Source organism: Eubalaena glacialis, chromosome X (assembly GCF_028564815.1).
Source record: "Eubalaena glacialis isolate mEubGla1 chromosome X, mEubGla1.1.hap2.+ XY, whole genome shotgun sequence".
In the NCBI taxonomy this organism is placed as follows: Eukaryota; Metazoa; Chordata; class Mammalia; order Artiodactyla; family Balaenidae; genus Eubalaena; species Eubalaena glacialis.
Window position 1 is genome coordinate 119,932,772 of NC_083736.1, and position 27,148 is coordinate 119,959,919.

Sequence of the window (27,148 nt, forward strand, 5' to 3'; positions counted from 1 at the left end):
GTCAATCCATACTGTCACTGTTCTTCGGTGTTGAAGAGCCTGACCTTCGTTTATAATGTCTCTTTGGGGAAATGTATAATGGAGATGACAAATACCCGCCTCACTCTGCTATGGGGCTGGTGAGGAAAGGGCATGTTCCAGAATGATTCAGAGGGAATAGAAGAGTGAGGCTTGAGGAACGGGGCAGAGCTGGATCTTTCATAAGCTAAGTGCCTAAGCTTAGAAGAGTCCCTTAATACCAATGAATAGTAACAAAGAAAGTGGTTTTTGCAGAAGGTTCCTTATGTTTCACCTAAGTTAGTAACATGGAATTGGGCTGGAAGTGTTCATAGGGTTCACATTTTAAGCTAAAAAGTAATTACATGGTTTTCACAAAGTCCTATCTTCAGCACTTGATGTATTGAAAGAAACATCTTCATCTTCTTCATCTAGCTGTAGACTACCAGAAGACAAGCGGATTCTGGCCGTGGGTGAACGTATTCCTTTGTCATACAAAGAATAGTAGTCTGGTTTAAGAATCTCTGATTCAGAATCACTGGATTCACTAGCTGCATACCCTTCTGTTGCTCCCTGATCCATTAAAACTGTTGGAAACTCCTGCTCTGCAAACATATATGTAAACAGGTCAGCTTTATGACTCAGAGCAGGACAAGGCCCTAAAGGTCGAAATTCTGATCCAAAAGGAAAACGGATAGTTTTCATGTCTGATTGGCTCTGGGACCGTTTCGGGGTTGGCTCTTGAATGTTATATGCAAATGCATCTTCTAAATTTGGATCTTCCTCTTCTAGATCTACATTGAGGTTGCTCCTGCCAGTAGTTTGGGCCATAGCTTCTTGGAGTTCTTGGAAGTCTTGCTGAAAGCTCTTCCTTCTGAGGTTCCCTGGGCTTCTTTTGGCTGGCTTCATTGCGGTAGGCTGTAGACAGCTGTCTGGCCTTTCCCTTTCCTCTGCCATGATTGGAGACTGTCTGGGCACCTGAGGTGGTCTGTCCACATAAAAGAAGACTTGGGGAGGCATAATATCAACCTGCTGACCAGTACAAGGAATATAGGGCACATCTGTATAAGTTAGCTGCCTTGCTGGACTCACTTTGCTTGTAAGGCCAGATGTGCTCGTGTGATTGTCAGCAAACTTACAGCTTGTTTGGAAGGAGCTTAGAGGACTCCTTTCCTCAAAGTAGTCAGGATCGGGGTCAGTGGTAAAGACAGGGTCTGTATAAATAAAAGGGAACGAGGAACTGCTCTGGGACTGATGTAATGATGTAGGATCTGCCTCTGGTTTGGAATGCTCCAGCTCAGCTGCAAACGTCACCTCCACTGCAGAGTTTCTCCTCCTGCTGTCCAGCACAGGCTCAGAGGCGTGCACTCCATTCACATTTCGGTAGTACCCGCTGCCATAGGCTAGTCTCAAATCTTCCACCTTGAGAGAAAGAACATGTTGGTGAAAGAAGGAAAAAGCCATTTGGTTGGGGTGGGGGCAGGGATCTAAATCAGCCTTGAATTTTGCAAAGGTAGTTTTTCACAAAGGCCTTTCAACCCATGTTCTATGCCAGGGTTGATAAATAGATACATAAAAGGTAATAACTTGTACCACAACCCAATTTATGTGCTGAAAAATAGACATGACACTTTCTCAACACCATCACACTCCCAGCCTCCGCATTCTCTATCTACTTGAGCCAGCATCGTACTTCAGGCAGTATGGTTGAGTAGCTGTATTCATGAGCTAGGAGTTCTGCCTTTTGGTCCTGGCTCTGCCTTTATTTGCTGTGTGACCTTAGGCAAGTCTCCTAACCTCCCTGTTCCAGCCTCCTCCCTATTTTCTGTAAAATGGTGGGGAGGAGGGCTGTAAATGGCATGAGACGGTCAATCATTAGATGGTACCTTCCAGCATTATACCTCTGTGATGCCTTTCAGATAAAAATTGCCTCTGACTTGAATGAAGACAGAGTTTATGAGACATCTAATTAATTTTTTTCAAGGGAGAGCAAAAGAAAAATAACATGGTTCATACTATAAAACTCAAATGAAGCCATCATCTCACAGTTCCAGGAGAATAGCACTTTGTTCTTAAATTAACAAAATTACATAGCAAAAGTACTTTAAAACCTTAACCCAAGGGACTTCCCTGGTGGCGCAGGGGTTAAGAATCCGCCTGCCAATGCAGGAGACACGGGTTCAAGCCCTGGTCCGGGAAGATCCCACATGCTGCGGAGCAGCTAAGCATGTGCGCCACAACTACTGAGCCTGTGCTCTGGAGCCCACGAGCCACAACTACAGAGCCCACGTGCCACAACTACTGAAGCCCACGCTCCTAGAGCCTGTGCTCTACAACAAGAGGAGCCACCGCAATGAGAAGCCCGCGCGCCACAACAAAGAGTAGCCCCCGCTCCCCACAACTAGAGAAAGCCCATGCGCAGCAACGAAGACCCAACGCAGTCATAAATAAATACATTTATTTATTTAAAAAAAAAAACTTAACCCAAGACCTTATAGCTTCCTCTAAGCCTTAAGATTTTCATAGGTAACAAAAGCAGCTTTTAGTTTTAAAAATACAAAGCCATAGAAATTCGTTTGGATCTGCATTTTGCAAGATGTTAGCAATACAGGTTGCAATTTAAAGACGTGCCAGATCTTTCCAGTCTATAAGGCACACACACCAGTTTACCCAATGGTCTTCTATTGGCTGGAGACTGAGTTGACAGACCTCCCCAGGAGGTTAACCTAACTTGACCAGAGTAACCTTTTTACATACTGGGAGATTCTGGCAGAATCAATTCCTGGAAGCATTTGAAATGTGGATGCATTACATTTATCTAAAGAAGAAGGAATTTTCAAAAACCTTACTTGTTTTGACACATCGGAGAGGAGGTCTGGTGAGGACCTGCACTGTCGTTCATGGTACTGCGATGGGTAATGTTTCCTGAAGTCCCCAAACAGAGAAGGAATTGAAATAGTCTTCATGTGAGTACAGGATCCCTATAAATCTCTAAATTCAACTTAAAAATCAACGTGACAAGTGGGAAGCAGCCAGATAACACGGGGAGATCAGCTTGGTGCTTTGTGACCACCTAGAAAGGTGGGATAGGGAGGATGGGAGGGAGACACAAGTGGGAGGAGATATGGGGATATATGTATATGTATAGCTGATTCACTTTGTTATACAGCAGCAACTAACATACCACTGTAAAGCAATTATACTCCAATAAAGATGTTAAAAAAGAAAAAAATCAATGTGACAAAGAGAAACAAAACCATGTACCTTTCAAATGGCAAGCTCTTCAACCTCCCCTTTTTCCCATATTCCAAAAGTTGCCTTTGGGTTCTTCCGCTATTATAAAAACAAGATAAACAATTTTATGAATGCTCTTTGTAACCCAGTAGGCTAACTAAAACTCAAAAGTGTCATTTATTGTTGAAATTGAAAGATTCTGGATGAATGACATATGTCGTGCATCTCTGACCATCACATTAATAATACCCATTTATCTGAGGATCAGGCAGAGCAACCTCAACTATTCAGAACCCAGAAATTTTTTAAAAGCTTCTGAACAGCGCTATATAACAGTTACACATTCTGGCCTTGAAAACTAATATACTTTCCTTTAAAGGCCTTTCCCCTTCCTCCAAATTTACACATAGTTTCTAATGAGGCTATTTGTCTGGTTTCCCAATCCATGACAGGAGAAAAACAGCTAACTAAACAGTAGAAGAAGGTTGCTCCAGTCAGACATACACTAGCAAAGAAAGCCAGCTGATTGCTGGGAGAAACACAAGAGCCAAAAAAGAAATCACTAACATAATAAAATCCAAAAAGTCTGGGCCATTTATCACTGTGGTGCAGGGTCTAACATGCCTCCCCTGCCCTGAGGCTGCCACTGCACTACAGCTGCCGGCAGAGGATAATAAGTGATGTTTATAATAGGTCATTAAGAAAAGGGAAAAATATCCTCAGTATCATCTGTTTAAAAAGGCAGGGATTTGTAGAATACATTTTGGAAAGAGTCCATAAAAATATGTACATTGTAAAAATCTCACTTTTTACTGGGGCAGGCTTCTACTACTTGAAAAATCCTTCACAGGAAGCATTGGATTCGAATTTTTTATCTTAGCTAAGAGTTTGAAAGCATCTTCCAAAGAACTCCTAGGCTGGTGGGATCCAGTAAAAACAAGTTCTTATTTTGACCTCGCTTCCTTTCCTCCAAGGTGTTAACGTGTAGTAAGGAGCCTCCACTACAATATTGTTCAACCTCGCAAATCCCTTAGCCCCTCCAGTGCTTTCTCACCCTATCTTTTGCCTAACCACCACCAAAAGGATGTTGTTGAGCTGTCCTTCCTATGGCTAGCATGTAAGTTGCACGTAAGGAAAACAATAGGTTCATTGACTACGTTTTCTCAAACGGCATATGCCCCCTTATCCTTGCAGAAATTCTGATCTAACCTCTTAAGTGGGGTGTACACCTGCCCCTACCTCCCTGTTAGGAAATATTGACTTAATGAGTCACACAGAGAATGAACAGTAAAGGGTATCATCCTTTATGTGATTGAAATGGATTCTTTATTGCTTCTAGAATTCAAGCTCCTCCTACTGCCTTCCATGTTATTGAAAAGAAGTTGTGTGTTTAGTTTGCCTGTGTGCAATATTTAATTACCTGTAGCGGAAACTGGAACCCTTGCTGCAGAGTAGGGTTTTGGGCTTTGATTTGGGCTCTTCAGAAAGTCTGAAGAAAGCATGGTACTCCACACAAGTCTTCCAGAAAGCCTTGCAGGCATCTCGGCTGGCCATGGTGAACTCCAAGGTATCCTTGCACAACACCTGTATAAACCAATTTCCATCAAGCAAAACATCCTTCAAGAATATCAAAGACCTTCAAATCCCAAAGCCTTCTAAACTATTGGTCCAGGGGCCCATCCAGCTTCTGATTTTCCACTTGGCTCCCTTTCGGCTTCACACCTACTGAAACCAAATGATTGGCAAACTTCCAAGGAACAGACAGGGCCACTGCTCAAAAAGAGAACCTTCTCTAAGAAGTAAATCTTGCTCTGCACACCCTCGTCACCTCATACGCTTTTTTACCCCCTCTTCTCTGCCAGGAGCATTTTTATGAAGTTGTAAATTAGGTTAAAATGAACATCAAAGGACATCCTTTCAAAGTGACAAGAAGTTATAAATGACCAACAGGAAAAGGGGAGGGAGGAGGAGATCTTTCTTACAAATGGTAGGCTTTATAGGATGATTGCATATACATGAGTCTTTTTAACACACCAGCTAGAAACATTTCTCCCTCTTTATGCTGCCTTGTTCTATGATGCTCTGTGTTGCTCATTTAGTGTATTCTAATCGGCTGTAGGGGAGCTTAGTCTTCCAGACCTAAAGTGCAAGGTTGCCCCATCTCCTGACTCACTATATACCCCCATTTGCCCATGCACGTGTGCGGTCCACTTTGCTGCTCCCCTTCTCTCATTCCTCTCCAGATCCCTGGATGCAGCCCTGGGATTCTTCCCAAGCTTCACACTGGATTCAGTCTTCTGAACTGCTCAAATGAACACTTTTATCTAAGGCTAAGGTTCAGAGAATGAAGCCCAAACTACTGAATTATCTGTAGGTCAAAAATGTAGTTGATACATATTTTTAATTTCCTTTATAGTCATAAAAAATTCTTTCTAGCCCCTTTGTCCCACCCTGTACAATGCAGCCTTGCCCAATAGTTGCTTCCTTTGCTTAATATATACCCACTCCCCACATCCTGCTTTGGGAAAGAGTAGGTGTTCAATTAGTTGGCATGTAGTAGGTGTTCAATTATTTTTGCTTAAGGAAAGAAGATGAAAATACTTTATTAAAGGAAGCAAATAACGTTGAATTAATATGTCCACAGTCTTAGGTCTGGGCTCTTTCATTTGACTTACCAAATCCCTGAAAAATGGTTTCTAAGGAGACTTGTCTTTCATCCCAGCCACCCCATTTTCCTATTACTTTATTCATTTTGAACTGCCAATAGGATTTCTTAGTGTTTTGCCTTGAGTAAAAATATGACTAAAGCTCTGGTTTATTTATGTAGAGGCAAAAGAGGGAGAATATCATTGGTCAGGGCCAGGCAGCTTTCATCACTCACAATCAAACCATTTGCAGAAACAACCAAGAAATCTCAAGTGAGTAGAAAGTAAAAGAATTTATTCAAAAGCTACTTACCAAGATGTTGGCATGAAGTTTGATGAGAAAATGTTTTCTCTTAAAACTCAACTTGCGGATTTTAGCCCAGTTGAAAGTATTGATCTTTGTATTTCCCTATGATGAAACACATGACAGATTTCAGGATGAATGTCGGCACAAGCTGGTTTGTAAGACAATGCAAACCTGTTGGAAAATGCACTTCATGAACAGGACTATCCTTGCTCTACCTCTTGCACAGACTGATCCAGTTGTACTAGATATAAGCTATGGTCAAAGAAGGCATTCCAGGTGGGACACAAGCCTGCTCTGAAATGCAAGTAAGAAGGGGTATGCCTGGGAAAAGTTTCTAACCAGGATAGGGGATCACAGTAGAAAAAGATTGCAGGTATCCGGGTATACCCCACTTTTCGAAAGTTCACTTTACGCCACTTCGCTTTTACGAAAGACCCACATCATTACAAGTTTTCGCTAACTGAAAGAAATCCAAAGAGGATTTTTGCTTTCACTCCAAAAAAGGCAAAAATAAAAATCAGCGTTTGTTTTGCAGTGAGCTGTTATAGAGGCAGCACACACCCTGCGCAGTGAGAGTGGCACCTCTAAGCTCCTTCCCCAGGAACTACACTCTGCTCGGCAGCTCAGCATCAAGCCACCACAGCTTTGAACTGTACATCGGTACTTTATCTCGATTTATTTTGTGCACCCATTAGCAAGATGTGTCCTCAGGTAATGCTTCTTCACTTGACACTATTTCAGCTAGGAAAGGTTTCATAGGAATGCTCTACTTTCAAATAGCAGGGGAAACCTGAACTGCAATAGCTCCTCTAATCTCACCCCCTTCCCATGTTTCCAAATTCAACTGCTTTAAAAAAAAAATCCCATTTATTCTGCCACCTCATTTACTCAAACCCCTTCAATAGCTCTGCACCACCTACATCAACTCTACACTCTTTTGGCTTGATTTTCTTGCCCCAAATATATTGACTATAACTTTGATCCCACTGCTCCCAGAAAACACCTTTCCATCCAACTCTGTACCTTCCCTCCCATAGGTCTCCTCATTCTCCTTACCCAGAATGACTAGCGCCTCCTCTAGGGTATTCCATATCATTGCCACAGCCTACACCCATTTCTAACTCCTCTGAACTCCTTTAGCTCTCCTGGACTACTCAAACAGTTTAACTCTCTTGTTTGTTTGTCTGTTTGTTTGTTTGTTCACATGGTCCAAAAATCAAAGGGGGTACAAAAATAAATATATTGAGAAGTCTCACACCCACCACTGCCACTCCTACCTCTGTCCCCATCTAACCATTGTCTACAGATAACCACATTATTTTGTTGGGTATACTACTTCTGCAACTAAAGTAAATGTGATAGATTAGCTTTTGATTACTCATTGTCTGATATTGATCGTTATTTCTCTGGTCTTTCAAAATAAATTGTGACTATTGTAATGACAGGAGCCATGTGTCATGCTTAATGTTAGTTTCTTGATTATGTCATCCTCTTCCTTCTCAGGGCCTTTGTCTGTGTGCCCTTTCCCTGGAACACCCTCCTTCATCAGCCAACCCTATCCCATTGGTCTGGATAACTTCCTCAGGTCTTGCTTAAATGTTAAGTCCCTTTCACATGTGTTACCTTAGCATCCTGTGCTTCTTCTAGCACAAAGCACATCACATTTGTTTATAATTACTTGTTTAATTGTCTGTCTTCCTCCTATTAGAATTTAAGTTCCTATTAGAATTTAAGTCAGGATCATACCTGTTTACCTCTGCAGCTCTAGTACCTGGCACAAAGTGGATGTACAATAAATATACTGATAGAAGGATGAATGGATTGCTGCCCAACTATAAATATACTCAAACTCACTGAATTGTACCATTAAAACAGACGACTTTTATGTTATGCAAATTATAGCTCAATAAAGCTGTTTTTTTTTAAAGAAAGAATAGTACAATGAAGAACAGATAGAGGGTACTCAATACATAAATACTCTTTGACTGGATTTCAAGTAGGACAAAATAGACCATCTATATTGTTCCCAACTATCCACAGAAGTATTCCCAATGAAAGAGATCACAACTAACATGACGGTCTTGCTCTCACACCCTTCCCATCTTCTCTCATGCAATAGGAAATAGCAAGAATCAGGGTTAGCAAGAATAGATACATGAAAGCAATCTTGAGAAAGAAAAACGGAGCTGGAGGAAGCAGGCTCCCGGACTTCAGACTATACTACAAAGGTACAGTAATCAAGACAGTATGGTACTGGCACAAAAACAGAAATATAGATCAATGGAACAGGATAGAAAGCCCAGAGATAAACCCACGCACTTACAGTCACCTTATCTTTGATAAAGGAGGCAAGAATATACAATGGAGAAAAGACTATCTCTTCAATAAGTGGTGCTGGGAAAACCGGACAGCTACATGTAAAAGAATGAAATTAGAACACTCCCTAACACCATACACAAAAATAAACTCAAAATGGATTAAAGACCTAAATGTAAGGCCAGACACTATAAAACTCTTAGAGGAAAACATAGGCAGAACACTCTATGACATAAATCACAGCAAGATCCTTTTTGACCCACCTCCTAGAGAAATGGAAATAAAAACAAAAATAAACAAATGGGACCTAATAAAACTTCAAAGCTTTTGCATAGCAAAGGAAAATATAAACAAGATGAAAAGACAACCCTCAGAAGGGGAGAAAATATTTGCAAACGAAGCAACTGACAAAGGATTAATCTCCAAAATTTACAAGCAGCTCATGCAGCTCAATATCAAAAGAACAAACAACCCAATCCAAAAATGGGCAGAAGACCTAAATAGACATTTCTCCAAAGAAGATATACAGATTGCCAACAAACACATGAAAGGATGCTCAACATCACTAATCATTAGAGAAATGTAAATCAAAACTACAATGAGGTATCATTTCACCCCAGTCAGAATGGCCATCATCAAAAAATCTACAAACAATAAATGCTGGAGAGGGTGTGGAGAAAAGGGAACCCTCTTACACTGTTGGTGGGAATGTAAATTGATACAGCCACTATGGAGAACAGTATGGAGGTTCCTTAAAAAACTAAAAATAGGGCTTCCCTGGTGGCGCAGTGGTTGAGAATCTGCCTGCCAATGCAGGGGACACGGGTTCAAGCCCTGGTCTGGGAAGATCCCACATGCCGCGGAGCAACTAGGCCCGTGAGCCACAACTACTGAGCCTGCGCGTCTGGAGCCTGTGCTCCGCAACAAGAGAGGCCACGATAGTGAGAGGCCCGCGCACCGCGATGAAGAGTGGCCCCCGCTTCCCGCAACTAGAGAAAACCCTCACACAGAAACAAAGACCCAACACAGCCAAAAATAAATAAATAAATTAATTTTTAAAAAAAACAAAAAAACTAAAAATAGAACTACCATATGACCCAGCAATCCCACTACTGGGCATATACCCTGAGAAAACCATAATTCAAAAAGAGCCATGTACCAAAATGTTCATTGCAGCACTATTTACAATAGCCAGGACATGGAAGCAACCTAAGTGTCCATTGATAGATGAATGGATAAAGAAGATGTGGCACATATATACAATGGAATATTACTCAGCCATTAAAAGAAGCAAACTTGAGTTATTTGTAGTGAAGTGGATGGACCTAGAGTCTGTCATACAGAGTGAAGTAAGTCAGAAAGAGAAAAACCAATACCGTATGCTAACACATATATATGGAATCTAAAAAAAAAAAAAGGTGCTGAAGAACCTAGGGGCAGGACAGGAATAAAGACGCAGACATAGAGAATGGACTTGAGGACACGGGGAGTGGGAAGGGTAAGCTGGGATGAAGTGAGAGAGTGGCATGGACTTATATATACTACCAAATGTAAAATAGATAGCTGGTGGGAAGCAGCCGCATAGCACAGGGAGATGACCTTGGTGCTTTGTGACCACCTAGAGGAGTGGGATAGGGAGGGTGGGAGGGAGACGCAAGAGGGAGGAGGTATGGGGGTATATGTATATGTATAGCTGATTCACTTTGCTATAAAGCAGAAACTAACACACCATTGTAAAGCAATTATACTCCAATAAAGATGTTAAAAAAAGATTAATAAAATAAAGAATAGATACATGTATATGTATAACTGAATCACTTTGCTGTATACCTGAAACTAACACAACATTGTTGATGAACTATACTGCAATATAAAATTTAAAAAAAGTTATTACAAGATAATGGCTATATTTCCCTGAGCTATATAATATATCTTTGTTGCTTATCTAAAAAAAAAATAAAAATAAAAAAGAATCAGGGTTTGAGTGGACTGGGTAAAAATTCCCTCCTGGGTGAACAGGTGTGCCTGTGATCCATTGGGTGTTTTGTCCATCAGTGTGGCTCTCATGTTGTAAAGTTTATAACCAAATAAATTAGAAGGTTAAGATTCTTGTTGCCAAGTCTGTACCTGATCTGCTTTGTGACTTATTTCAGTGCTCTAATTCGGTCCTGGGGGTCAGTGGGTCTGAAGCCACCCCTTTCTTTGTCACAGGTGATTCATTCCAAAACCTGTCTAGGTATCTGCCTATCGTTCTGAAGCTTCTTAAACCTTAACTTGGATCTAAATTCATTGAATGTTCACAGATATAAGAAGTCCAAATAGACTGAAAAACTGTTGAAAAATATGTTCTGGCCACATTCCAAGGATTGAGGATTAATGGTGTTGGAGAGAGCCCTCTCTGGAAAACAGAGTCCTGGGAAAAGGATGAGTCAGTAAACAGCAACCATTGCTTTCAGGGTTGGTCGCTAATTCCCTACTAGCTGGCACTGGGCACCTCCAACAAAACTGCTAACTGAATGAGAACAACCCTTCAGGTTGTTTCTGGTGGATTTGGACAGGCTGAATGCACTTTATGTCACAGCCTAAGCTTTTAGGATGCCAAAAACCTGTATTCTTATTTAGGGTCTAAAAGTTCCAAAGAGCCTCTTGACTTCATCTCTTCACCATGCTGGCCTGATCTAATGTGTGAGCTCCTGAGAATCAAAACAGTCAGTTCCAGACTGCAAATGGAAGCAAAGCACATCAGGGGGAGGGGACTTACCCTAAACTCTTCCAAGCACTGCCTCCTTTTCTTGCTGGTGGTAAGACTGAGGGGTGGGGTCACCTTGAGAATGGACATTCAAGTTTGAGCCAAGATAACACCCAAAGCCGAAGACTTTAAAGGAAAAGAGCTGTTACCCGTAACACCAGTACGCCCATGTGAGCAACAGCCAGTTGGATCTGCATCCCTTCACCATCACTGGCGGGGTGCGGCCTGATGCCGTACATGTCCAGCTTCCTCGCTATGTCCAGTAGTAGAATGTCAGATTCAGCTGGGCTCTTGCCACTGCAAGGGGAAAGAATTTATGAGCCTAATAAATGCAGCAAGAACGATGCCTAAAAAAAAAAAAAAGAAGGACACCTCTACCCCGAGAGCTCGAAGAGGAACTCAGTGTTTTCTTGAGCCTGAAGTTTCTCTGACTTAAAGACTTGCTTTTAAGAGTCTGTCCTCAGCTTCAGTCTTCCCTGCCGGTAGAACAGGTGGAAGCAGATGCCAGGGAAAGTACTTACATGTGCTTCTGATGGAAGTGCACGATCTTGCTCTCTAAATCGTCTTGGTTCGGTAAGTACCGGGTTTGTGCCAAATATTTCCTATCTGTTTCTTCATGAAAGTCTCCCAGTTCTGCTGCATGACAGTAAAGTGACATTTTTTACATTACCATTGATGAGTTAAGCAATGGAGCACCCAACAGAGCCTCTGACCTCCCCCAAACAGCCCTTTCTTTGCAGCCAGTGCAGCCCTAGACCTCCTGAATATATGTATATTTGTTTCAGGATATGGGTGGTGGGGGAGGAGCTAACTGGTTCTTCTTCAAATAAGAAGCAGTGGGTTGCTATGAAGTCACAGACACAGTGTAGGTCTCAAAGGCTCCAGGATCATAGATGGATATTTTGTTATTTTCTTCTCCCACATTCTGTTTATGATCTCTTCTACTTCTGATCAGTCCCTGTTATGAGTTGAACTGTGACCTCCCTCTCAAATTCATATATTGAAATCCTAACCCCCAGTACCTCAGAATATGACTGTATTTAGAGACAAGGCCTATAAAGGAGTGATTATTTTAAAAATGAGGCAGTAGAATGGGCCCTAATCCAATCTGATTGGTGTCCTTATAAGAAGAGGAAATTTGGACACCAGGCACCAGGAATGCAGGTACACAGAGGAAAGACTGGGTGAGGACTCATCAGGAAAGCACCCATCTGCAAGCCAACGAGAGAGACCTCAGAAGAAACCAAACCTGCTGACACTTCAATCTTGGATGTCTAGCCTCCAGAAGTGTGAGAAAATAAATTGCTGTCCTTTAAGTCACCTAGTCTGTTGTATTTTGTTATGGTAGCCCTAACAAACTAATTCAGCCCCCTAACCTCACTCTGCCTTGATCAGGCATTATTAAGAAAGGAGAATACAAATGCCAACTCCAATGCAAGCCAGTCACAGCCATTCATCACTCTGTACATTGGGAATCTAGTAAAACCCTGCTATATGGAATCCCCAGTAGGTGAATAATTCTGGAAATTATTCTCACTTTTCCAAATCACTGGACGTTTATCCCTGCTCATAATCTATTCTAGATGTATCCAATTTATTGTTATAAACATCTATTATAGCACTGTGCCTACAAAGGCAATTGAGGTATATAGGATTATCTGCCCCTACAGTAAACGGCTTGAAACTGTTTTGATTTTTGAATTCTTGTGTGTTCTTTATAATTTTTATGCTTTTTCCCTCTCTGTCAGATTAATAGGAATCACTTCCTGGTCATTGACTTCCCCTGAAGAAGTCTCTACTTGGTTCCAAATTGTGACTTCTAATCTACCATAAAATGGGCACCTAAAACAATTTTTACAATTAAAATTCACATTTTAACATGAAAAAAAGGGAATGCAGATATCCAAACCTGTTAGCATTTTATGAATTATAAGAGTAAATAGACTCTCCATGGAATCATGTGGTGCTCTCCTATTGAGTAAAATTCATGGACATGGGGGCATCAGTTTTGAGCACTAGAAAGTTATTTTCTCTTTTGTCTTGGTTTTCTATTGTGTTTTAGACAGATGGCGTGCTCATTTTTAGATAGGTGAAGTGTATTTGTATATTTCAAAACCACATTAGAATGAAAATCTTTATATAACAAGCTTTTTTAAAAAGACCATATATATGTGTTAGCATACTGTATTTCTTTTTCTCTTTCTGACTTACTTCACTCTGTATGACAGACTCTAACTCCATCCACCTCATTACAAATACCTCCATTTCATTTCTTTTTATGGCTGAGTAATATTCCATTGTATATATGTGCCACATCTTCTTTATCCATTCATCCGATGATGGACACCTAGGTTGCTTCCATGTCCTGGCTATTGTAAACAGAGCTGCAATGAATATTTTGGTACATGACTCTTTCTGAATTATGGTTTTCTCAGGGTATATGCCCAGTAGTGGGATTGCTGGGTCATATGGTAGTTCTATTTTTAGTTTTTTAAGGAACCTCCATACTGTTCTCCATAGTGGCTGTATCAATTTACATTCCCACCAACAGTGCAAGAGTGTTCCCTTTTCTCCACACCCTCTCCAGCATTTATTGTTTCTAGATTTTTTGATGATGGCCATTCTGACTGGTGTGAGATGATACCTCATTGTAGTTTTGATTTGCATTTCTCTAATGATTAATGATGTTGAGCATTCTTTCATGTGTCTGTTGGCAATCTGTATCTCTTCTTTGGAGAAATGTCTATTTAGGTAAAAAAAAAAAAAAAAAAAAAAAAAAAGAGGTCATGAAGAACCTAGTGGCAAGATGGGAATAAAGACACAGACCTACTAGAGAATGGACTTGAGGATATGGGGAGGGGGAGGGGTGAGATGTGACAGGGTGAGAGAGTGTCATGGACATATATACACTACCAAATGTAAAATCGATAACTAGTGGGAAGCAGCCGCATAGCACAGGGAGATCAGCTCGGTGCTTTGTGACCACCTAGAGGGGTGGGATAGGGAGGGTGGGAGGGAGGGAGATGCAAGAGGGAAGAGATATGGCAACATATGTATATGTGTAACTGATTCACTTTGTTGTAAAGCAGAAGCTAGCACACCATTGTAAAGCAATTATACTTCAATAAAGATGTTTAAAAAAATAAAAAAATAAAAAAAAAAATAAAAATAAAAATAAAAAGACCAAATCAATGGCTCTTTTATCTATTTATTTTTTGCCCAAATTGATAAATGTACAAATCTCATTAAAACTTAATCAGGCCCACCCATATGGTTTCACTAGTTAATACTATCAAATATTCAGATAAGATACAAATACCAATTTTTCACAAACTCTTCCAGAAAATAGAGTAAGGAACTCTTACCAACTCATTCATGAGGCCAGTATTACTCTGATACCAAAATCAGACACAGACATCACAAGAAAACTACAGATTAATATCTCTCATGAATACAGAGGCAAAAATCCTCAACAAAATACTAGTCAACTGAATCCAGCAACATATAAAAAAGAATTATACATCATGAACAAGTGGGATTTACCCCAGGAGTGCAAGATCAGTTCAACACGTGAAGGTTAATTAATGTAATATGCTATGTTAATAGAATAAAGGACCAAAAAATACATTATCATATCAATAGATGCAGAAAAAACATTGGGCAAAATCCAACACCAATTCATGGTAAAAACATTCAACAAACAAAAAATTGAAGGGAACTTCTTCAACCTGATAAAGTTGGAAAACCTACAGCTAACATAATAATAATACTAAATGGTGAGAAACTGAGTGCTTTCCCCTAAGACCAGGGACAAGACAGGGATGTCTGCTCTTGCCACTTCTATCCAACATTCTACTGGTGATTCTAGTCAGTGCAATCAGACACTATGGTCCTGTGTGTAGAAAATCCTAAGGCATCCACAAAAAGCTACTAGAAGTAATAGATAGTTCAGCAAGGTAGCAAGATAGAAGGTCAGTATACAAAGTTATTGGATTTGCATGTACTAGCAATGCATAATCGAATAAGAAAACTAGAAAAACAATTCCATTCACAATAGCATATAAAAAATAAAAGACCGATAAATTTAACAAAAGATATGTAAAACTTGTGTTCTGAAAATTACAAAACATTGCTGAAATTTTTAAAAGATCTATATAAATGGAGAGATTTCAGATTCATGGATTAGAAGACTCAATATTGTTAAGATGGTAATTCTGCCAGAATTGATCTATAAATTCAATGCAATCCCCACCAAACTTGGGGGTAGAAGTTGACAAAAGATCTTAAAATTAACATGGAAATGCACAGGATGCAAAACAACCAAAACAATTTTGAAGAAGAACAAAGTTGGAGAATATACACCTCTATTTCAAAGCTGAATACAAAGCTACAGTAAACAAAACAGTGTGGTAATAGCGTAAGCACATATAAATCAATGGAACATAGTTGAGAATCTAGAAATAAGCCCTTACATTTATGATCAGTTGGTTTTTGATAAAGATGGCAAGACAATTCAATGCGGGAAATAATAGTCTTTTCAACAAATGGGAGAAAGGGACATCCACACGCAAAAACAAAACAAAACAAAATGAAGTTGAATTCCTACCTCACAACCATACACCATACAAACATACAAAAAAATTCAAAATGGATCATAGGCCTAAACCTAAGAGGTAAACCTAAAAAAGTTGTTCTAGAAGAAAACTTAGGAGAAAAACTTTTGACCTTAGGTTACGCAAAAAGTTTTTAGATACAACACCAAAAGCATAGTTGACTAAAACATATTGAGAAAGTGGAATTCCATCAAAATTAAAAACGGTCACACTCCAAAAGACAGCATTAAGAAAATTAAAAGTCAGGGGGAAGAAGGGATAAATTGGAAGTATGGGATTAACAGACATATACTACTATATATAAAATAGATAAACAGAAAGGACCTATTGTATAGCACAGGGAACTATATTCAATATCTTGTAATAACTTCTAACAGAAAAGAATCTGAAAAAGTATGTATATGTATATCTATGTATCTATCTATATATATATCTATATGTAGATATATATATATCTATATATCTGAATCACTTGCTGTACACCTGAAACTAACACAACATTGTAAATCAACTATACTTCAATTTAAAAAAAAGAACACACACACACACAAACAAAGAAAATGAAAAGTCAAGCCACAGATTGGAAGAAAATTTCACAAATTATATATCTCATAAAGGATTTTTAATAAGAATATATAAAACTCTCTTAAAATTCAATAAGACAACCCATTTTAAAATTGGCAAAAATTTGAATAGGCATTTTACCAAAGAAAACATAGGAATGGTTAATAAACAGATGAGAAGGTGCTCAACATCATTAGTCATTAGGAAAATGCTAATTATAATTGCAATGAGATTCATTGCACTAGAATGACCATAATCACAAAGATAGACAATACCAAATTTTAGTGAAGATGTGGAGAAATTGGAAACCTCATACATTTCTGGTTTTATTGTAACAATTTGGAGAACAGTTTGGCAGTTTCTTAAAATGTTAAACACAAATTTACCTTAAGACGAAACAATTACATTCCTAGAAATCTACCAAAGAGAGATGAAAACATGTGTCCACACAAAGACTTGTACATGAATATTCATAACATTATTCATAATAGCTAAACTGGAAACAATCCAAATGTCCCTGGCCAAGTAAATAGGTAAATAAAATGTGGTATACCCATAAAATGGAATACTACTCAGCAATAGAAAGGAACAAACTGCTGTGATTCATGTTAGAACATGCATAAATTTCAAAAACATTGTGTTGAGTGAAAAAAGCCAGATACAGAAGACCACATATTTTATCATTCCTATTACATGGAATGTCCAGAAAAGGCAAATCTATAGAAACCGAAATCAAATTAGTGGTTGAGCGACTGCAAATGGGCATGAGAGAGCTCTTTTGGCATGATGGAAGTGTTTGAAAACTGGGTTGTGGTAATGGTTGCACAACTCTGTAAATTTACTAAAAACCATTGAGTTACAGACTTAAAATGAGTGAATTTTATGGTATGCACATTATACCACAATAGAGCTGTTTTAAAAAATAAATTAAACACACACACACACACACACACACCAATCTTTCTGTTTATTAAGCACAAGTATTAAGCACAAGACCTTACGTTGACCCTAAGGAAAACATAGGAACACATAAGACCATGCTTCTTTTTTCTCTCCATGCAGGACTATGACAATCTAGGAAGAGACTTATGACATACAAATGAGTAAATATCATTAGTGATAGAAGGCAGCACATGGTGTGAGCACCTTCACTGTTACCACGCTGGTCCAAGCTACCATCATCTCTCTCTCTCCTGCTGTCGTCTGTTATCTGGTCTCCCCACTTCCACCATCCCTCATAAGGTCTATTTTCTCTCATTTTTTAAAATTGAATAAATGTAACATTGCAGCAATTTAACGTGTACAGTGTGTTACTTTGATACATTTATAGATTGCAATATGATTGCCATTGTAGCAATATTTATCACATTACATAATTATAGTACAATATTATTGTCTATATTTATTATACTGTACATTAGATCACTATGGCTTATTTACTACTCGCTACAAATTTCTGTTTTCACCACAGCAGCCAACATGATGTAGTTAAAACCTAATTCAGATCATTTCACTCCTTTGTTTCAAATGCTACTGTGGCTTCCCATCACATTTAGAGTAATGTCCTAGGTCTTTAATATGCTTTTAAGGCCCTCCATGATTACTGTCTCCCTCTCTCCCTCAGTTCCAGCCATCCACAAAGCCTGCTTAATGTTTCTTGAATACTCCCGGCATGCCTCTACCTCAGGCCCTTTGCACTGGATGTTCTCTGCCTGGAACTCCCTTCCACCAGATTTCTGCATAGCTTGGTTTTTTACCTCCTTCAAGTTTTGTTTAACTATCACCTTCACAGTGAAGCCTACCCTGACCACCTTATTTAAAAATTCAGTACCCACCCCCCAAATTTCCCTCTCTCCCTTCCATACTTTATTTTCTCCAGTGCACTTATCACTTTCAAACTTACATTATATATTTCTTTATTTTGGTCTGATTGTCCTCCACTGCCAAAATGTGAGCTCCACGAGAGCAAGGATCTTTTTATTTCACTGCTATGTTCCCAGTACCTGGCATGTGGTAGGTACTTAATAAAATTTGCTGAATGAATGACAAAGAAGAGTTACTGTACTAAGGGCATTCATAAAAGGGAGGCTTCATTTGGAATGTACAAACTGTATTTGGGAGGAAGAGTCTGGCTAGAGCCAGAGGGGTGTGTAAGAGAGATTTAAGCAGACGAGGTCAGAATGTGGAGGTTCTTGAATGCCTAGAACATACATATTAGATGAATAAATAAATGAGCAAACGAATGAGCAGCCTGACTGTGTTCTGCACACTGTCTTAGCAACCAGTGAAAGAATCTGACCTGGATGGATTGTGAAGAGCTGACTCCTTGAAACTTTAGCTTTTTTTCTATGGAAAGACCTTCTATTGACAAACAAAATATCCTCTAGAAAAGCTGAAGTGTTCTGTGCTATGCGTGAAATGGCCACTAGGGAATGCTCAAATCCATAATGTTGAACTATTAAGAATGAAATTGGGCTCCCCCATCGGAGGCTGTCTGGGGAGCCCCAATCCTCTGACTGCTGTCTTAAACAGGCAGCTAACGGAGAAGGATAAGTCTTCCAATATTGTTTTCTCCACCTGCCTTACCCCATCTCCCAACCCCACCCCAAGCACCATACTGGACATATAGTTAGTGTCCTTGGCATTCAAGGCCCTTCAAAATGATGCTTAGTTTTTTGCCACCTCTCCTAAACAGACCCTATGCTCGAGCTGTACTTGAGCTGCATCCTCTGTATATACTTCTTCTTGTACCATCACTTTTTTTTCTTTTCTGTTTTCTCTGCTTATCATTACATATCCAGTTCCTATGCATCACTTTAAGGCCCAGCGCAAAAGCCATCTCATCCATAAGCCTTCCCCGACAACTACTGCTCTCACTGCCTTCCTGAGATACTGGGCTCTCATCCTGTCTCACTCATGAGTCACTTGGTAAACACTGATTCAGATACTGTCTCTATCCAAGCCCTTCATTCTGGAGTTCCCAGTGAAATCAGAAATCTACCATTTCTGGACTGTCAGGAAGGCAGTGGATAGAGGTCAAAAATGAACTTATGAAACAAAAAAATGAAGTTATGATCCTTCAGGAACAGTAAGGAACAGCCTATTCTTGGATGGCCTCTCTAGAAGAGAGAGGAAGTCCAGCCAGCCCTAGAAGAAGAGATACTATTTCCAGCTGCCTCAATCCTGCCCTCGGGGGTACAGGAGCAGCCTGACGTGCCCAGCTTCACCCCCTTTCCAGGCAAGGCCTAGTCCAACGACTTGGCTGCTAGGATATGGGGAACTCTAATAGACGCCTGGGGCCTTTTTCCCTTTTAGTCTCTCTCCACCTGCTGTACTCTGTGCTTTGTTCTCTGGAATCATGATAAAGAGCAACATGGGAATCACATTAAACGTGACAATGTGCCGCAGAAAGCACGTACCAGAAATGGATCCTGGGGCAAGCAGAGGGAGTGGGGGCCGGCCTAGCAAAGTCCATGCCCAGATTAGTACAGACCAGCTCCTGGAGAGCAAGCCCGGGGCAGTGGGAGGGCAAGGTTAGACCGAGATAGAAGAAAATCAGCATTTACTTTTAATCTACATAACTGCTCTGTGAGAAGGCATTCTTGTCACTCTTTTAAAGACTAGGGAACTCAGGCAAAGACAGATGAGGGGACTTCACCCAAGGCTACAACAGTTAGAACATAGAAACAGGATTTGAATCCAAATCTCAATGACTACAGTAACCAGCCTCTTTCTACTGGACCATGCCATTTCTATATACCTCATCCAGGCTTTCTCTCCGCTACAGAGAAGTCCTAACATGATGATAGGGATGTTGAGGGTGCTTAGCCTCTTTGCTTGGTTCTCTAGCTGGCTGATAGGCCCCGAAGCCGACATTTGCTACTTACATTGTAAGATGTGAGAGATCATCAACGCTGTACAGTTGTCACTGCATGGAAGCCTTCCCAGAGCCAAATCCTTCTTTATTTGAAGAGTAAAAAGATACCTGCAAAGAAGTGGGGGGAAATCTCTTGAGGAAGAAACAGGAACAAGAAAGAAGCATTTCCCTTCTCCCAGATCCAAGATGTTTCAAAAAAGACACGGTGCCCCCAGTCAGGGAGATGCCTTCTGGGGGTGGTGAGTAATGCATAGGCTTTGCTTCGGCCCCTAACCAGCACTAGACCACAACTCGGCTGATCCAGCACTTCAGCAAGCCTCACAGCCATTAGGAATCACCCCGGCCAAATCCTCCCGCCAACTTGAGGGAGTTGGCCAACCATCCTCTGGTGATTTCTGCCACGTAGCAAAGCCACATACCCAGCCAGAGAGAAAGGGAGATTCAGCAAGAATAAGCCTACTCGGGAGGTCAGTACTGCTCTGTTTACAAAATGCTATCAAGTACTCACTATCGTAACAACTTAGAAGGCTGGCATCATCACCGCATGTTCCAGTTACGGAAAGACAGAGGTTAGGCGATTTGGGCAGAGTCATATCACCCCAAGACAGTGAAACTGTGGCAAGACCTCAGGTCTGCCTCTCAATTCTAGGCTGCCTCCTATCCAAAAGACTGTGTTTCAGAAATCAAGAACTTGAGGCCGTGATTCTGCCCCTTCACATGGACCACCGTCTCCATATCACCAGAGCCCAGCCTAGCCCTTTGCACAGAGCAGGTATGGAATTACTGTGTATTGAATGGAATGAAGCCAGACTACTTTTTTTCCTACTGATAATCAGGGACCCATAAAGTACACATTGGTATCCAGAGCTTTGCAAAACAGACGGCATTTGTCCCACACTTTTAAGCCCTTATCAAAGGCAATCAACTTTTGAAAAGATGTGTATAATTAAGATTCTACTGCTGACTATGTTCCTTCTTGGTTCAAAATTGGTTCCAATGTTTTATTTTATATATTAAAACATTTACTATCTACTGTGGGCATTTCCCTATATAAGATGTAATTTTCTGAATAAAGGTCTATCTAGATTTTTTTAAACCAGTTAAGACTTGAAGGCAATGTGGTGAACCAGAATTAATTGCACGTGATAGATGAAAATGCAGACTGGGAAAAAACAGGTAAATTAGTAGGTGATTATTCAATTTACAAAGCCATTCATTATAATCCTTCAAATTGTGATCTCTCTTAATGGATTAGAAATGATTCAATTAGAAAAGTTATATTTGCACACCACTCTGAGAAACTCACGTATTGGCCCCAAACAAGGCATCCTTGTAAAGTCAACTACAGTTAAGTATTCTCAAATGGACCAATGGGGAAAAACTAAAGGAAGTCTAACCGTTGCCATTACCTGCTTTCAAATATAGATGTAAATGAGAATAATCAGCCTCAATTGCTAAAGGGGATGTGAATTTCATTTTACTCCTAGCAAGAAAGAAAGTAACCTTCTTGTCATTTGACACATTCCTTGCTGTTAAGAAGGCAGCTGCCTGCTGCAAATACCAAATCCTTCCTCTGAACAGCTGATGAATCATTTATCATCACATTGATTTTCTCATTCTTTTTTTTTTTCCCAGAGAAAGTTTATCTCCATCAAAATTGGTTACAATTTGAGACTCGACTGAAATGAGTTAGCAAAGGCAAACTGATAGAGATACCAAGACATCAAGTTATCTGGGAAAAGGGCCTACAACTCACAAATTTGGAGAGGATTGGGAGAGAGAGAGAGAGACTGACTTTTTAAAAGTGACTTCTACAAAGACCCCTCAGAAAAGAACTCCCCCCTTTACAAAAAGGGTGAAGAAAAATTGGCCATGAACCATGTGGGGAATATTTCAGGTAGAATAACTGCCAACACGCTGTGACCTTGATCAAGTCACTCTAGTTCCCAGGACCTGTTTCCGCATCTGTAAACCAAAAGGTCTGGACTAGATTATTTTTCCACATCTGTAAACCAAAAGGTCTGGACTAGATTATCTCTCACATCCCTTCTATGTGTAGAAGTCTGGAGTCTAAAGTCTAGAAAGCAGAGTAAGGTTTGGGGGAGTGTTATGTTGACAAAGTGTTTTTGAAGAAGTAGGTTTACATTGTCATTTTAAAGGGCATTTTTATAAATATAAAAATACTTTAAAATGTTTTATACGTTTTAGCTTTTGAATCTTTTGTAAGTATAAAAATATTTTACTTATATAAATTATTAATCATTTGTAATTATTAATAATTAAAACAAAATATCAATAATTTATAATTATGCAAAATAATTTATTAAATTATTTTTTATATTTTTTACTTTTCTACTTTCAAAAAGGTTTTATAAGTGTATGTCATCATCACTTTCTACCTATGGGATATACACAAACACACACACACACACACGTGCACACAACCGTTTTCAGTAAGCAGGGAACCTAGCTGTCAAGCTGCCCTCTGATTAGAACACAGATGCAATGAAGGCAAACACTCTAACTGTTGTAGCAGTTAATGGCTTAACCCCCAAGTGGGCACCCAGGCTGGTTACCACTTTTAGAACACCACCCTTTCTTCTCCCTGAAGTCCCTATCCTTTGGAAGATTAACACTGGGGACCAGCCAGGCCCTCCTTCTCACCAACTTCTTACCATCTCCCAGAGAGTGACTGAGAGCCAAGCCTTCCAAAGAAGGCTAGAAGCCCATTCCCTGATAAATGGAGAATAGTGATTAAGTAACATCATGCATCATGCAAGTACTATACCTTGTAAGCTCTTCTCGCAGATGTCCAGGGTCCACTGGGAAAAATTTCACCATAAATTTGAAAACAACCTCCTTAGGATCTTAAAACACAATATCTCCATAAGTTTTATTTGAATGTCCATCACAACAGTTACAGGTCTTCTCTCTCTCTCTCTCTCTCTCACACACACACACACACACACACACACACACTCCCCTCTCCTCTTCCCTCCTCTCCCCATCACTCCCTCTCACAGACTTTTCATTTAAATTTCAATCTTTCACATTTGTGAGATGTTGTTATTTTTGAATTGTGCCTCTATGTGGATAACAGTTGGGAAAGTTCTCCTGCCCCTCTTCCTCCCTTCTCTTTCTTTGAGTTTCTTTTTGTAAAGGTGTGTCTCGTTTGGGGCCTACTGTGTCCTCTCTTAAGAAGTGTTCCATTTAGAAAAATATACCACTTGCTACTTGGGATTCTGCATTCCTGGCTGAGAGAAGGGCCCAGCTATAGAGGCAGGTGAATATCAGCTGGCTCAAGGATTCATAAAGGGAACCAGAAGTAGTAGGGACTGAGGCCTCTGTGTATCTTAAAATCTACATGAAGAAAACATATCTACTTGCCTTCACTCCTACTTGCATTTGAAAATAAGAAACTTTCTGTATCGAAAGCAAATACACACATGCAGCATTAACACCATTCATTCAGTAAATATTTGTTGAGTGCCTATTGTATGCTAAGCATTGTACTAGAGGCTCCTGGAAATAAAAATACAGTTAAGCACTCAAAGATTGGTAGAAGAGGCAGACACCTAGACAGACAATCACAGCACCACAAAGTGTTATAAGCCCCGAGTACTGGGTAAGCACAAGAGGGAGAAAAGAGTTTGGAGGAGGTCAAGGAAGGCTTCCTGGAAGAGCTGACATCTGAGTAGGGCTGCCAGATTTAGCAGATAAAAATATAGGACTCCCAGTTAAATTTGAATTTCAGATATACAATGATTGCCTGGGACATACTTATACAAAGAAATTAGTCTTTGTTGATCTGAAATTCTAATTTAGTTGGGCAACTTCTATTTTATCTGAGAAGCCTACACCTGAAGTTAGTTTTGTTCAAATTAGGAGACGTAGGAGTATGAAGTGGTCAGAGGCAGTGGTAAAGGCTAGAAAGGCAGGCAGAGTCCGGTGCTTTGAGGATCATGTTAAAGAGTTTGGACTTTATTCTAAGGGCAATAAGGAGTCATGGAAGCATTTTAAGCAGGAGACTGATGTGGTCAGGTTTGTATTTGCAATAGTTCCCTTTGGGAGTAGTGTACATGATGGATTGGGGGGAGTCAGTTGGGAAGCTGTTGGGATCATGTGACAGATTATCAGTACGTGGTGGGAAAAGACAGAATTGTGGGAGACACCAACACTTAGAGAGCAGGAGGGGGAAGTGACACGAAACAGCCTTTCCCAAAGTGTGGACTGAAATCCACCTGCAGCGGAAGCACCTATGGAATTCGTTAAAAATGCAGGTTGCTGGCCCCCAACTCGGGGATGAGGCCCAGGAATATGCATTTTAACAAGAACTGCCCCCTCCTCCCAGCCCGTGATCCTAATACACACTGAAATTTGAGAACCACCACACTAGATTGTGACATATAGGGTTCGGGGGAATATTTCATGCATAGTAGGCACTCAAATATGACCTGAAATAGATGGATAATGTCTGTGACGGGATTAAACTGAAACACCTCCTGGAAGAAGGTGAATGGCATTGCTGCTTGACATCAAGGATGCTCGAAGATTTGCAGGTCTAGAGTCAGAGATGTATTTCTAGAGCCAATCCACAGAGCGCTGTCATTACTAGGGTTCTCGAAATTTACTCAACGATCCAGCAGCCTGATTTTCCTCATCTCAGGCAAAGTTAAAATGATTTTTTTAAATTACTAAATTTACTGGATGGATGAAGGATTAAAATAATACATCAAAGCCCTTTTCTCTGCTTATATTAAGGCGAGGAACAGTGTGGTATTGTTGAAATATTTTCAAGTTGTAACTGGGAATTCTATTCCTTAAGTGATTTTCCATACTTACTTTTTACTTGCTTCGTAATGGACTTCAGAAGTTCCAACCAGACCTGTAATAACATTAATGAAAGAATTGATAGAACATGGCACTGAGTATAGCTTTTTGTTTTTTGGGTTTTTTTGGTAGCAGATTAAAGTCAACATGAAACAAACAAATATCAAGACTCTTTAGACTTCTAAAGATAGTAAGAGACAGCAATGTCAAAGAAATGCTGTGCTTCCACCACACTCAATCTGTCCCCTTCTATTTTCCCAATGACAGTGCACATTGTTGATCTATAAACTCTTCGCTGTTGACATTTGAGTCACTGCTCCCCTGCCTCAGGAGGAAGACAGAGGTGTCATATACAAGGCTCATTAGTTGCCACAAAGACTAATGAAGGCATTTGGCTCCACATTTGAATCCTACAGCCCCCAAATGCCAGCTTAATAGTCATAATGAGCCTTTCTGGGAAGGAGCCAGATAACAGATCCGCCAAGGCAGGACACAGCGGGCAGGACACAGCGGGCAGAACATCGGGAATGTTAGGATGTGAGAGAGGGGCAAGGAGCGTTCCCGAATACTACTGGTGAGGTTAGGAGTCTTCAGTTTGGAGGTTGAGGTCCAGCCTCTGGAAAGTCAGAATAAAGCACAGAGACCTCTTCACACAGTGACAAAAGAGGAGCAGACGGTGGAAGAGTTTGTGCTTGGCAAACTGAGGTGACTTTTCATAGACAAGGAGGGGAAATAGTTATTAAATCCACTCATTTTGCAAGGGTTTAAATGGTTTTTCCTTTTGCAGTTGGGGGTTTGAGCCCTGCATATCTAGCTGCAAGCTGCATTTAGAAGCAATTCTAGACACAAAGAACCCTATAATGAAACCAACTTACATTATTTCCAGAATGGCTACAGAATTCTAATCCAAAATATTCCTTTTCAGCAAGATTTAGATGGCTGCAACTCAGGTTAAACAGCGCCTTCCCGGATGACTTTTGCTAAACAAAACAAAGAGACCATAGCACAGTTTGCGATCCTAAGCTGATATTGTTGCTGCAGTGTGGAATAAAGGGTAGAAGCAACTAGACTCTCTTCAGTTTCCTTTAAGCACTGTTTTCAGGCCCTGTATCCTCCCAAATGTTGTTGAGTTTTACACATAAATACATGCATCTATCTGTAGATTGTTTTAGCGGTACCTCTTAAAAAGCCTCAGATTAATGACAAACCCTCTTAGAAAAAGACAGCCTTGCACTTAACTACGTATGGCTAGATCTGCAAATCTACCCTTTCAGTGGAATTCTTTCATCAATTCATCCCACAGGCAATTTGAAAGATTTTCCCCAAATTGACAGATAGTTTAATCAAGATGCAAATCTGACCTGCTTAAAATCCTTCAGTGGCTCCCTTCAGGATAAAGTCTCTACTCCTTAGCAGGAAGGCTGGGCCCTTTCCCTCATGTGGCCCTGCCTGCCCCTCCAGCCTCATCTCTTGCCCTTCCCCCTTCCTTTCTAATAATCGCAGCCTGCTCATGTTTCCCCACACGTCAAGTAGATTCATGTCTCCATGCCTCTGCTCATGTCATTCCTTCTACACAGAACGCCCTTCCCACCTTTCTTTGCTTTGGCTTCCTCCTACTCAGCTCAGATGCCACTCCCCGGGAGAGCTTTGGAGCCAAGGGCAACCTCCGTGCTCCCAAACACTCTTGCTTACCTCAAACATGGCACTTCTCACACGGGATGTCTATCTTCCCCGTTAGACTGAATTCCTTCATAGCAGGGGCCTTGCTTTAATTTTCTTGTTACTCACCAGGTCTAACTCAGAGCCTGCCACATACTAGGGGTCTTGAATGTTGGTTGATTCAACATGAAACTGACCAACTTCCTCCTCCGAGCTCCACGAGGAGATTTCATTCTACAGCTTTTCCCACCATAACTGCATCTAGCATACTCCTTTCACATAAGGCCACACATATTTGTTTTTCTTCATAAAGCCCACATACACTGGGAGCACAAAACAGTCCCTTTCTCAGGCTTC

The 27,148-nt window shown here is 40.4% G+C and overlaps 1 protein-coding gene across 1 annotated transcript; it reads right to left on the bottom strand.

Moving 5' to 3' along the window:
- Positions 1 to 342: 342 nt before the first annotated feature.
- On the bottom strand, positions 343 to 26,909 carry FRMD7 (FERM domain containing 7). The gene is given in 12 exon segments (XM_061179020.1): positions 343 to 1,419; positions 2,847 to 2,922; positions 3,262 to 3,330; positions 4,652 to 4,815; positions 6,190 to 6,285; positions 11,398 to 11,545; positions 11,770 to 11,884; positions 20,313 to 20,410; positions 23,091 to 23,124; positions 25,145 to 25,187; positions 26,008 to 26,112; positions 26,825 to 26,909. Coding segments are annotated over 12 exon segments (2,034 nt in total). The 5' UTR covers positions 26,834 to 26,909.
- Between the last annotated feature and the right edge of the window lie 239 nt (positions 26,910 to 27,148).